The sequence below is a fragment of the Salvelinus fontinalis genome, unplaced genomic scaffold (genome assembly GCF_029448725.1).
Source record: "Salvelinus fontinalis isolate EN_2023a unplaced genomic scaffold, ASM2944872v1 scaffold_0022, whole genome shotgun sequence".
Classification (NCBI taxonomy): Eukaryota; Metazoa; Chordata; class Actinopteri; order Salmoniformes; family Salmonidae; genus Salvelinus; species Salvelinus fontinalis.
Genome location: NW_026600231.1, coordinates 407,726 through 420,657, shown reverse-complemented (window position 1 = coordinate 420,657; position 12,932 = coordinate 407,726). Strand labels below are relative to the sequence as shown.

General features: G+C 50.0%; 2 protein-coding genes across 4 annotated transcripts in view; both read right to left on the bottom strand.

The window, feature by feature from the left end:
* The window catches only part of LOC129842185 (formin-2-like), a 448,967-nt gene that overhangs the window by 356,443 nt on the left and 79,592 nt on the right, over positions 1-12,932 (bottom strand). The gene's annotated exons all lie outside the window — the stretch shown is intronic.
* LOC129842186 (avirulence protein AvrBs3-like) lies at positions 437-1,623 on the bottom strand. The gene is made up of 2 exons (XM_055910618.1): positions 688-1,623; positions 437-642 (listed from the first exon to the last, which is right to left on the bottom strand). Exons 1-2 carry the CDS (start codon positions 1,324-1,326, stop codon positions 472-474), a joined length of 810 nt encoding a protein of 269 aa, XP_055766593.1. The 5' UTR covers positions 1,327-1,623; the 3' UTR covers positions 437-471.

Here is a 12,932-nt window from a genome sequence, read left to right as displayed (position 1 = left end):
CAGAAAGCCAAGCTGGGCATGAAGATTTAAGATTGGTGGACGTCTATTTTACTGTGGAGCGAGAGAGACGAGGAACAACCGAGTTGGACTGCATGTACTACTACCGATGAATCACTTAGGCTTTAGAACGAGAACCAAATGACACACTATTCCCTATGTAGGGCACTACTTTAGACCAGGGTCCATAGGTCCCATAGGGCTCTAGTCTAAAGTAGTGCACTACATAAGGGAATAGGGTGCCATGTGGGACATAAGATACTACTTTTATTTTTGACTCCAAGCAGCTGTCAGTCTGTCCGTCTCCCGTCCTCCCGCCTGCTCTATGGGACCCGGCTCTGCAGGATTCTGTTATTAGCTCGTCAGACACACAAACATCAACATCCAATCAGAAAGAAGAGGGAAACACCATGGGGTCAGGTCAGAGGATGTCATTATACCAGAACTATATAGGATGTCTTCCACAGGGACATACTAAAGGATACCTACTGTAGAGGTACCTGGAGCCATCTTCTCCACAGTCCTATCCCCTACTGTAGAGATACCTGGAGCCACCTTCTCCACAGTCCTACCCCCTACTGTAGAGATACCTGGAGCCACCTTCTCCACAGTCCTACCCCCTACTGTAGAGGTACCTGGAGCCATCTTCTCCACAGTCCTATCCCCTACTGTAGAGATACCTGGAGCCACCTTCTCCACAGTCCTACCCCCTACTGTAGAGATACCTGGAGCCATCTTCTCCACAGTCCTACCCCCTACTGTAGAGGTACCTGGAGCCACCTTCTCCACAGTCCTACCCCCTACTGTAGAGATACCTGGAGCCACCTTCTCCACAGTCCTACCCCCTACTGTAGAGGTACCTGGAGCCACCTTCTCCACAGTCCTACCCCCTACTGTAGAGATACCTGGAGCCACCTTCTCCACAGTCCTACCCCCTACTGTAGAGATACCTGGAGCCACCTTCTCCACAATCCTACCCCCTACTGTAGAGATACCTGGGTCCATCTTCTCCACAGTCCTACCCCCTACTGTAGAGGTACCTGGAGCCATCTTCTCCACAGTCCTACCCCCTACTGTAGAGGTACCTGGAGCCACCTTCTCCACAGTCCTACCCCCTACTGTAGAGGTACCTGGAGCCATCTTCTCCACAGTCCTACCCCCTACTGTAGAGGTACCTGGGTCCATCTTCTCCACAGTCCTACCCCCTACTGTAGAGATACCTGGAGCCACCTTCTCCACAGTCCTACCCCCTACTGTAGAGATACCTGGGTCCACCTTCTCCACAGTCCTACCCCCTACAGTACAGTACTGACCTGAAATGCCAAACATGTTGCCTATTCAAGCTTTACTGTATACCCATGACGAGATGTGTGTTTTCCAAAGCAATATAAATGTGTATTAGGCTGAAACAGTGATTGTATATTAAAACACAACCTCATTGGACTGTGAGAGAGAGAGGAGACGTGTGAAGAGGAACACAGCAGAAGGAAAACGAACACAGCCGTTGTCCAGGAGTCATCCCAAATGGCACCCTATTCCCTATATAGTACACTACTGTTGAACAGGGCCCATGCACCCTATTCCCTACATAGTACACTACTGTTGAACAGGGCCCATGCACCCTATTCCCTACATAGTACACTACTGTTGAACAGGGCCCATGCACCCTATTCCCTACATAGTACACTACTGTTGAACAGGGCCCATGCACCCTATTCCCTATATAGTACACTACTGTTGAACAGGGCCCATGCACCCTATTCCCTACATAGTACACTACTGTTGAACAGGGCCCATGCACCCTATTCCCTATATAGTACATTACTGTTGAACAGGGCCCATGCACCCTATTCCCTACATAGTACACTACTGTTGAACAGGGCCCATGCACCCTATTCCCTACTTAGTACCTTACTTTGGATTAGGGCCCATAGTAGTGGTCTATATAGGGAGCCGTTTGACATACAGCCAACGTTGAGCTCAACTTAGATTGTGTCCGGCAGAGAAGAGCTCTCTGTCTCCTTCCTGACCAGTAGAGAGGTTCACCCTCATCTGATCCCTGTTCACTCGGTCTAGAAGACCAGCTGTAGAATAGACTTCTGGCATGTTTTACTCACTTCACAAAAAAACACATCACTTCAAAGACATATTTTCTACTCTTATCGAGGAGAAAATAAAAGACAATTCTGGTGTAAAAACTGTAAATGTATAACTTATTCCCTTTTCACTTATCTGAAGTGATGCCGTGTGTGTTCGGTAAGAAGACAATTCTAATGTGAGGACAGAGAGGGTTATGGGAAATGTAGTGTGTTGGTTTGATAAAGATTTAATGTAAAGACAGTGAACAGTCCTAAAGGAATGTTCATTTACATTGAAAAAGTGCATTCAAATAATTGACTCGATTACTAAAAAATAATATATTTAAAATGCTTTTATCAGTGTAAAGTAGTATTGTATTCTTTATGTAACATATTTTTGTAAAGATTTTATTTTCTGTCCCCCAGCATGTTAAATCATCATCCTGGAGTTGTTGGATAAGGTTTATTATTGTAAAATGTTGTTAGTATCTCACTGGATCTCTGCTTGTTTCTGGGAGCAGCAATGTCATTTATCTACAATAAAAATGAATAAATTCAGCTGTTTTTTGTGGTTTGCAGGTTGATTCTCTCTTGAAGGCTTTATAATCAGAAACGTGTCCTGAAGAGATACGTACGTAATACGAGGTTTCACACTGAGTGGTGTTGTTGATGAAGTAACTTACATCTTTTTCATCTTTTCACAATACTGACAAAAAGTTTAAACAAAACACAATGAAAACACACAAAAAAAACGATCAAGATAAACTTGTTTCAACTCCGGTATAGATTTTTTATATCATTTATTAATTTATGTAAATATAAATGTTATTGTAATGTAACATTGTAGTGATATAATGTCTCAATCTAATAATAATGTGATATTTATTTGTACAGAATGATACATTGCTTGTGAAACCCAAGGAAGGCTGTTGATGCAGTAGGACCTTCTACTAACCCAGTCACTCTCTCCAACAACCTCCTACCCTCTGTGGAACCCCGGTAGGCTGTTGATGCAGTAGGACCTTCTACTAACCCAGTCACGCTCTCCAACAACCTCCTACCCTCTGTGGAACCCCCGGTAGGCTGTTGATGCAGTAGGACCTTCTACTAACCCAGTCACTCTCTCTCCAACAACCTCCTACCCTCTGTGGAACCCCCGGTAGGCTGTTGATGCAGTAGGACCTTCTACTAACCCAGTCACTCTCTCCAACAACCTCCTATCCTCTGTGGAACCCCCCGGTAGGCTGTTGATGCAGTAGGACCTTCTACTAACCCAGTCACTCTCTCCAACAACCTCCTATCCTCTGTGGAACCCCCCGGTAGGCTGTTGATGCAGTAGGACCTTCTACTAACCCAGTCACTCTCTCCAACAACCTCCTATCCTCTGTGGAACCCCCCGGTAGGCTGTTGATGCAGTAGGACCTTCTACTAACCCAGTCACTCTCTCCAACAACCTCCTATCCTCTGTGGAACCCCCCGGTAGGCTGTTGATGCAGTAGGACCTTCTACTAACCCAGTCACTCTCTCCAACAACCTCCTATCCTCTGTGGAACCCCCGGTAGGCTGTTGATGCAGTAGGACCTTCTACTAACCCAGTCACTCTCTACAACAACCTCCTACCCTCTGTGGAACCCCCGGTAGTCTGTTGATGCAGTAGGACCTTCTACTAACCCAGTCAGTCTCTCCAACAACCTCCTATCCTCTGTGGAACCCCGGTAGGCTGTTGATGCAGTAGGACCTTCTACTAACCCAGTCACTCTCTCCAACAACCTCCTACCCTCTGTGGAACCCCCGGTAGGCTGTTGATGCAGTAGGACCTTCTACTAACCCAGTCAGTCTCTCCAACAACCTCCTATCCTCTGTGGATTCCCCGGTAGGCTGTTGATGCAGTAGGACCTTCTACTAACCCAGTCACTCTCTCCAACAACCTCCTATCCTCTGTGGAACCCCGGTAGGCTGTTGATGCAGTAGGACCTTCTACTAACCCAGTCAGTCTCTCCAACAACCTCCTATCCTCTGTGGATTCCCCGGTAGGCTGTTGATGCAGTAGGACCTTCTACTAACCCAGTCACTCTCTCCAACAACCTCCTATCCTCTGTGGAACCCCGGTAGGCTGTTGATGCAGTAGGACCTTCTACTAACCCAGTCACTCTCTCCAACAACCTCCTACCCTCTGTGGAACCCCCGGTAGGCTGTTGATGCAGTAGGACCTTCTACTAACCCAGTCACTCTCTCCAACAACCTCCTACCCTCTGTGGAACCCCGGTAGGCTGTTGATGCAGTAGGACCTTCTACTAACCCAGTCACGCTCTCCAACAACCTCCTACCCTCTGTGGAACCCCCCGGTAGGCTGTTGATGCAGTAGGACCTTCTACTAACCCAGTCACTCTCTCCAACAACCTCCTATCCTCTGTGGAACCCCCGGTAGGCTGTTGATGCAGTAGGACCTTCTACTAACCCAGTCACGCTCTCCAACAACCTCCTACCCTCTGTGGAACCCCCCGGTAGTCTGTTGATGCAGTAGGACCTTCTACTAACCCAGTCACTCTCTCCAACAACCTCCTATCCTCTGTGGAACCCCCGGTAGGCTGTTGATGCAGTAGGACCTTCTACTAACCCAGTCACTCTCTACAACAACCTCCTACCCTCTGTGGAACCCCCCGGTAGGCTGTTGATGCAGTAGGACCTTCTACTAACCCAGTCACTCTCTCCAACAACCTCCTACCCTCTGTGGATTCCCCGGTAGGCTGTTGATGCAGTAGGACCTTCTACTAACCCAGTCACTCTCTCCAACAACCTCCTATCCTCTGTGGAACCCCCGGTAGGCTGTTGATGCAGTAGGACCTTCTACTAACCCAGTCACTCTCTCCAACAACCTCCTACCCTCTGTGGAACCCCAGGGTAGTCTGTTGATGCAGTAGGACCTTCTACTAACCCAGTCAGTCTCTCCAACAACCTCCTACCCTCTGTGGAACCCCCCGGTAGGCTGTTGATGCAGTAGGACCTTCTACTAACCCAGTCACTCTCTCCAACAACCTCCTACCCTCTGTGGAAACCCAGGGTAGTCTGTTGATGCAGTAGGACCTTCTACTAACCCAGTCACTCTCTCCAACAACCTCCTACCCTCTGTGGAAACCCAGGGTAGTCTGTTGATGCAGTAGGACCTTCTACTAACCCAGTCACTCTCTCCAACAACCTCCTACCCTCTGTGGAAACCCAGGGTAGTCTGTTGATGCAGTAGGACCTTCTACTAACCCAGTCACTCTCTACAACAACCTCCTACCCTCTGTGGAAACCCAGGGTAGTCTGTTGATGCAGTAGGACCTTCTACTAACCCAGTCACTCTCTCCAACAACCTCCTACCCTCTGTGGAAACCCAGGGTAGTCTGGTGATGCAGTAGGACCTTCTACTAACCCAGTCAGTCTCTACAACAACCTCCTACCCTCTGTGGAAACCCAGGGTAGTCTGTTGATGCAGTAGGACCTTCTACTAACCCAGTCTCTCTCTCCAACAACCTCCTATCCTCTGTGGAACCCCCGGTAGGCTGTTGATGCAGTAGGACCTTCTACTAACCCAGTCACTCTCTACAACAACCTCCTACCCTCTGTGGAACCCCCGGTAGGCTGTTGATGCAGTAGGTCTACTACTAACCCAGTCAGTCTCTCCAACAACCTATCTACCAGAGTCCCTCTGTGAAACCCAAGGAAGGCTGTTGATGCAGTAGGTCTTCTACTAACCCAGTCACTCTCTCCAACAACCTCCTACCCTCTGTGGAACCCAGGGTAGTCTGTTGATGCAGTAGGTCTACTACTAACCCAGTCAGTCTCTCCAACAACCTATCTACCAGAGTCCCTCTGTGGAACCCAGGGTAGGCTGTTGATGCAGTAGGACCTTCTACTAACCCAGTCACTCTCTACAACAACCTCCTACCCTCTGTGGATTCCCCGGTAGGCTGTTGATGCAGTAGGACCTTCTACTAACCCAGTCACTCTCTCTCCAACAACCTCCTACCCTCTGTGGAAACCCAGGGTAGTCTGTTGATGCAGTAGGACCTTCTACTAACCCAGTCAGTCTCTCCAACAACCTATCTACCAGAGTCCCTCTGTGGAACCCCAGGGTAGTCTGTTGATGCAGTAGGACCTTCTACTAACCCAGTCAGTCTCTCCAACAACCTCCTACCCTCTGTGAAACCCAGGGTAGTCTGTTGATGCAGTAGGACCTTCTACTAACCCAGTCAGTCTCTCCAACAACCTATCTACCAGAGTCCCTCTGTGGAACCCAGGGTAGTCTGTTGATGCAGTAGGACCTTCTACTAACCCAGTCTCTCCAACAACCTATCTACCAGAGTCCCTCTGTGGAAACCCAGGGTAGGCTGTTGATGCAGTAGGACCTTCTACTAACCCAGTCACTCTCTCCAACAACCTATCTACCAGAGTCCCTCTGTGGAACCCCAGGGTAGGCTGTTGATGCAGTAGGACCTTCTACTAACCCAGTCACTCTCTCCAACAACCTATCTACCAGAGTCCCTCTGTGGAAACCCAGGGTAGTCTGTTGATGCAGTAGGACCTTCTACTAACCCAGTCAGTCTCTCCAACAACCTCCTATCCTCTGTGGATTCCCCGGTAGGCTGTTGATGCAGTAGGACCTTCTACTAACCCAGTCAGTCTCTCCAACAACCTATCTACCAGAGTCCCTCTGTGGAACCCCAGGGTAGTCTGTTGATGCAGTAGGACCTTCTACTAACCCAGTCAGTCTCTCCAACAACCTATCTACCAGAGTCCCTCTGTGGAACCCCCCGGTAGGCTGTTGATGCAGTAGGTCTACTACTAACCCAGTCTCTCCAACAACCTATCTACCAGAGTCCCTCTGTGGAACCCAGGGTAGTCTGTTGATGCAGTAGGTCTACTACTAACCCAGTCAGTCTCTCCAACAACCTATCTACCAGAGTCCCTCTGTGGAACCCAGGGTAGGCTGTTGATGCAGTAGGTCTACTACTAACCCAGTCAGTCTCTCCAACAACCTATCTACCAGAGTCCCTCTGTGGAAACCCAGGGTAGTCTGTTGATGCAGTAGGTCTACTACTAACCCAGTCAGTCTCTCCAACAACCTATCTACCAGAGTCCCTCTGTGGAACCCAGGGTAGTCTGTTGATGCAGTAGGTCTACTACTAACCCAGTCAGTCTCTACAACAACCTATCTACCAGAGTCCCTCTGTGGAACCCAGGGTAGTCTGTTGATGCAGTAGGTCTACTACTAACCCAGTCACTCTCTACAACAACCTCCTACCCTCTGTGGAACCCCCCGGTAGGCTGTTGATGCAGTAGGTCTACTACTAACCCAGTCTCTCCAACAACCTATCTACCAGAGTCCCTCTGTGGAACCCCAGGGTAGTCTGTTGATGCAGTAGGTCTACTACTAACCCAGTCAGTCTCTCCAACAACCTATCTACCAGAGTCCCTCTGTGGAACCCCAGGGTAGGCTGTTGATGCAGTAGGTCTACTACTAACCCAGTCAGTCTCTCCAACAACCTATCTACCAGAGTCCCTCTGTGGAACCCAGGGTAGGCTGTTGATGCAGTAGGACCTTCTACTAACCCAGTCTCTCCAACAACCTATCTACCAGAGTCCCTCTGTGGAACCCCAGGGTAGTCTGTTGATGCAGTAGGTCTACTACTAACCCAGTCTCTCCAACAACCTATCTACCAGAGTCCCTCTGTGGAACCCAGGGTAGTCTGTTGATGCAGTAGGTCTACTACTAACCCAGTCAGTCTCTCCAACAACCTATCTACCAGAGTCCCTCTGTGGAACCCCCCGGTAGGCTGTTGATGCAGTAGGACCTTCTACTAACCCAGTCAGTCTCTCCAACCTCCTATCTACCAGAGTCCCTCTGTGGAACCCCCCGGTAGGCTGTTGATGCAGTAGGTCTACTACTAACCCAGTCAGTCTCTCCAACAACCTCCTACCCTCTGTGAAACCCAGGGTAGTCTGTTGATGCAGTAGGACCTTCTACTAACCCAGTCAGTCTCTCCAACAACCTCCTATCCTCTGTGGAAACCCAGGGTAGTCTGTTGATGCAGTAGGTCTACTACTAACCCAGTCAGTCTCTCTCCAACAACCTATCTACCAGAGTCCCTCTGTGGAACCCCCGGTAGTCTGTTGATGCAGTAGGACCTTCTACTAACCCAGTCACTCTCTCCAACAACCTATCTACCAGAGTCCCTCTGTGGAACCCCCGGTAGTCTGTTGATGCAGTAGGTCTACTACTAACCCAGTCAGTCTCTACAACAACCTATCTACCAGAGTCCCTCTGTGGAACCCAGGGTAGTCTGTTGATGCAGTAGGTCTACTACTAACCCAGTCACTCTCTCCAACAACCTCCTACCCTCTGTGGAAACCCAGGGTAGTCTGTTGATGCAGTAGGACCTTCTACTAACCCAGTCAGTCTCTCCAACAACCTATCTACCAGAGTCCCTCTGTGGAACCCCAGGGTAGTCTGTTGATGCAGTAGGTCTACTACTAACCCAGTCTCTCCAACAACCTATCTACCAGAGTCCCTCTGTGGAACCCAGGGTAGTCTGTTGATGCAGTAGGTCTACTACTAACCCAGTCAGTCTCTCCAACAACCTATCTACCAGAGTCCCTCTGTGGAACCCCCCGGTAGTCTGTTGATGCAGTAGGACCTTCTACTAACCCAGTCAGTCTCTCCAACAACCTATCTACCAGAGTCCCTCTGTGGAAACCCAGGGTAGTCTGTTGATGCAGTAGGACCTTCTACTAACCCAGTCAGTCTCTCCAACAACCTATCTACCAGAGTCCCTCTGTGGAAACCCAGGGTAGTCTGTTGATGCAGTAGGACCTTCTACTAACCCAGTCAGTCTCTCCAACAACCTCCTATCCTCTGTGGATTCCCCGGTAGGCTGTTGATGCAGTAGGACCTTCTACTAACCCAGTCAGTCTCTCCAACAACCTATCTACCAGAGTCCCTCTGTGGAACCCCAGGGTAGTCTGTTGATGCAGTAGGACCTTCTACTAACCCAGTCAGTCTCTCCAACAACCTATCTACCAGAGTCCCTCTGTGGAACCCCCCGGTAGGCTGTTGATGCAGTAGGTCTACTACTAACCCAGTCTCTCCAACAACCTATCTACCAGAGTCCCTCTGTGGAACCCAGGGTAGTCTGTTGATGCAGTAGGTCTACTACTAACCCAGTCAGTCTCTCCAACAACCTATCTACCAGAGTCCCTCTGTGGAACCCAGGGTAGGCTGTTGATGCAGTAGGTCTACTACTAACCCAGTCAGTCTCTCCAACAACCTATCTACCAGAGTCCCTCTGTGGAAACCCAGGGTAGTCTGTTGATGCAGTAGGTCTACTACTAACCCAGTCAGTCTCTCCAACAACCTATCTACCAGAGTCCCTCTGTGGAACCCAGGGTAGTCTGTTGATGCAGTAGGTCTACTACTAACCCAGTCAGTCTCTACAACAACCTATCTACCAGAGTCCCTCTGTGGAACCCAGGGTAGTCTGTTGATGCAGTAGGTCTACTACTAACCCAGTCACTCTCTACAACAACCTCCTACCCTCTGTGGAACCCCCCGGTAGGCTGTTGATGCAGTAGGTCTACTACTAACCCAGTCTCTCCAACAACCTATCTACCAGAGTCCCTCTGTGGAACCCCAGGGTAGTCTGTTGATGCAGTAGGTCTACTACTAACCCAGTCAGTCTCTCCAACAACCTATCTACCAGAGTCCCTCTGTGGAACCCCAGGGTAGGCTGTTGATGCAGTAGGTCTACTACTAACCCAGTCAGTCTCTCCAACAACCTATCTACCAGAGTCCCTCTGTGGAACCCAGGGTAGGCTGTTGATGCAGTAGGACCTTCTACTAACCCAGTCTCTCCAACAACCTATCTACCAGAGTCCCTCTGTGGAACCCCAGGGTAGTCTGTTGATGCAGTAGGTCTACTACTAACCCAGTCTCTCCAACAACCTATCTACCAGAGTCCCTCTGTGGAACCCAGGGTAGTCTGTTGATGCAGTAGGTCTACTACTAACCCAGTCAGTCTCTCCAACAACCTATCTACCAGAGTCCCTCTGTGGAACCCCCCGGTAGGCTGTTGATGCAGTAGGACCTTCTACTAACCCAGTCAGTCTCTCCAACCTCCTATCTACCAGAGTCCCTCTGTGGAACCCCCCGGTAGGCTGTTGATGCAGTAGGTCTACTACTAACCCAGTCAGTCTCTCCAACAACCTCCTACCCTCTGTGAAACCCAGGGTAGTCTGTTGATGCAGTAGGACCTTCTACTAACCCAGTCAGTCTCTCCAACAACCTCCTATCCTCTGTGGAAACCCAGGGTAGTCTGTTGATGCAGTAGGTCTACTACTAACCCAGTCAGTCACTCCAACAACCTATCTACCAGAGTCCCTCTGTGGAACCCCCGGTAGTCTGTTGATGCAGTAGGACCTTCTACTAACCCAGTCAGTCTCTACAACAACCTATCTACCAGAGTCCCTCTGTGGAACCCAGGGTAGTCTGTTGATGCAGTAGGTCTACTACTAACCCAGTCACTCTCTCCAACAACCTCCTACCCTCTGTGGAAACCCAGGGTAGTCTGTTGATGCAGTAGGACCTTCTACTAACCCAGTCAGTCTCTCCAACAACCTATCTACCAGAGTCCCTCTGTGGAACCCCCGGTAGTCTGTTGATGCAGTAGGACCTTCTACTAACCCAGTCAGTCTCTCCAACCTCCTATCTACCAGAGTCCCTCTGTGGAACCCCCCGGTAGGCTGTTGATGCAGTAGGTCTACTACTAACCCAGTCAGTCTCTACAACCTCCTATCTACCAGAGTCCCTCTGTGGAACCCCAGGGTAGGCTGTTGATGCAGTAGGTCTACTACTAACCCAGTCTCTCCAACCTCTCTATCTACCAGAGTCCCTCTGTGGAACCCAGGGTAGTCTGTTGATGCAGTAGGTCTACTACTAACCCAGTCAGTCTCTCCAACCTCCTATCTACCAGAGTCCCTCTGTGGAACCCCAGGGTAGTCTGTTGATGCAGTAGGTCTACTACTAACCCAGTCTCTCCAACCTCCTATCTACCAGAGTCCCTCTGTGGAACCCCCCGGTAGGCTGTTGATGCAGTAGGTCTACTACTAACCCAGTCAGTCTCTCCAACAACCTATCTACCAGAGTCCCTCTGTGGAACCCCAGGGTAGGCTGTTGATGCAGTAGGACCTTCTACTAACCCAGTCAGTCTCTCCAACCTCCTATCTACCAGAGTCCCTCTGTGGAACCCAGGGTAGGCTGTTGATGCAGTAGGTCTACTACTAACCCAGTCTCTCCAACCTCCTATCTACCAGAGTCCCTCTGTGGAACCCCAGGGTAGTCTGTTGATGCAGTAGGTCTACTACTAACCCAGTCAGTCTCTCCAACCTCCTATCTACCAGAGTCCCTCTGTGGAACCCCAGGGTAGTCTGTTGATGCAGTAGGTCTACTACTAACCCAGTCTCTCCAACCTCCTATCTACCAGAGTCCCTCTGTGGAACCCCAGGGTAGTCTGTTGATGCAGTAGGTCTACTACTAACCCAGTCTCTCCAACCTCCTATCTACCAGAGTCCCTCTGTGGAACCCAGGGTAGGCTGTTGATGCAGTAGGTCTACTACTAACCCAGTCTCTCCAACCTCTCTATCTACCAGAGTCCCTCTGTGGAACCCAGGGTAGTCTGTTGATGCAGTAGGTCTACTACTAACCCAGTCAGTCTCTCCAACCTCCTATCTACCAGAGTCCCTCTGTGGAACCCCAGGGTAGTCTGTTGATGCAGTAGGTCTACTACTAACCCAGTCTCTCCAACCTCCTATCTACCAGAGTCCCTCTGTGGAACCCCCCGGTAGGCTGTTGATGCAGTAGGTCTACTACTAACCCAGTCAGTCTCTCCAACAACCTATCTACCAGAGTCCCTCTGTGGAACCCCAGGGTAGGCTGTTGATGCAGTAGGACCTTCTACTAACCCAGTCAGTCTCTCCAACCTCCTATCTACCAGAGTCCCTCTGTGGAACCCAGGGTAGGCTGTTGATGCAGTAGGTCTACTACTAACCCAGTCTCTCCAACCTCCTATCTACCAGAGTCCCTCTGTGGAACCCCAGGGTAGTCTGTTGATGCAGTAGGTCTACTACTAACCCAGTCAGTCTCTCCAACCTCCTATCTACCAGAGTCCCTCTGTGGAACCCCAGGGTAGTCTGTTGATGCAGTAGGTCTACTACTAACCCAGTCTCTCCAACCTCCTATCTACCAGAGTCCCTCTGTGGAACCCCAGGGTAGTCTGTTGATGCAGTAGGTCTACTACTAACCCAGTCTCTCCAACCTCCTATCTACCAGAGTCCCTCTGTGGAACCCCAGGGTAGTCTGTTGATGCAGTAGGTCTACTACTAACCCAGTCTCTCCAACCTCCTATCTACCAGAGTCCCTCTGTGGAAACCCAGGGTAGTCTGTTGATGCAGTAGGTCTACTACTAACCCAGTCAGTCTCTCCAACCTCCTATCTACCAGAGTCCCTCTGTGGAACCCCAGGGTAGTCTGTTGATGCAGTAGGTCTACTACTAACCCAGTCAGTCTCTCCAACCTCCTATCTACCAGAGTCCCTCTGTGGAACCCCAGGGTAGTCTGTTGATGCAGTAGGTCTACTACTAACCCAGTCTCTCCAACCTCCTATCTACCAGAGTCCCTCTGTGGAACCCCAGGGTAGTCTGTTGATGCAGTAGGTCTACTACTAACCCAGTCTCTCCAACCTCCTATCTACCAGAGTCCCTCTGTGGAACCCCAGGGTAGTCTGTTGATGCAGTAGGTCTACTACTAACCCAGTCTCTCCAA

Bases quoted from the DNA above. Each gene is read 5' to 3' on its own strand.
- LOC129842186 (XM_055910618.1), bottom strand. From the start codon at position 1,326: ATGTTTGGCATTTCAGGTCAGTACTGTACTGTAGGGGGTAGGACTGTG. The intron at 643-687 runs GTGGCTCCAGGT...ACTGTGGAGAAG, and splicing joins GGGGTAGGACTGTGGAGAAG to ATGGCTCCAGGTACCTCTAC.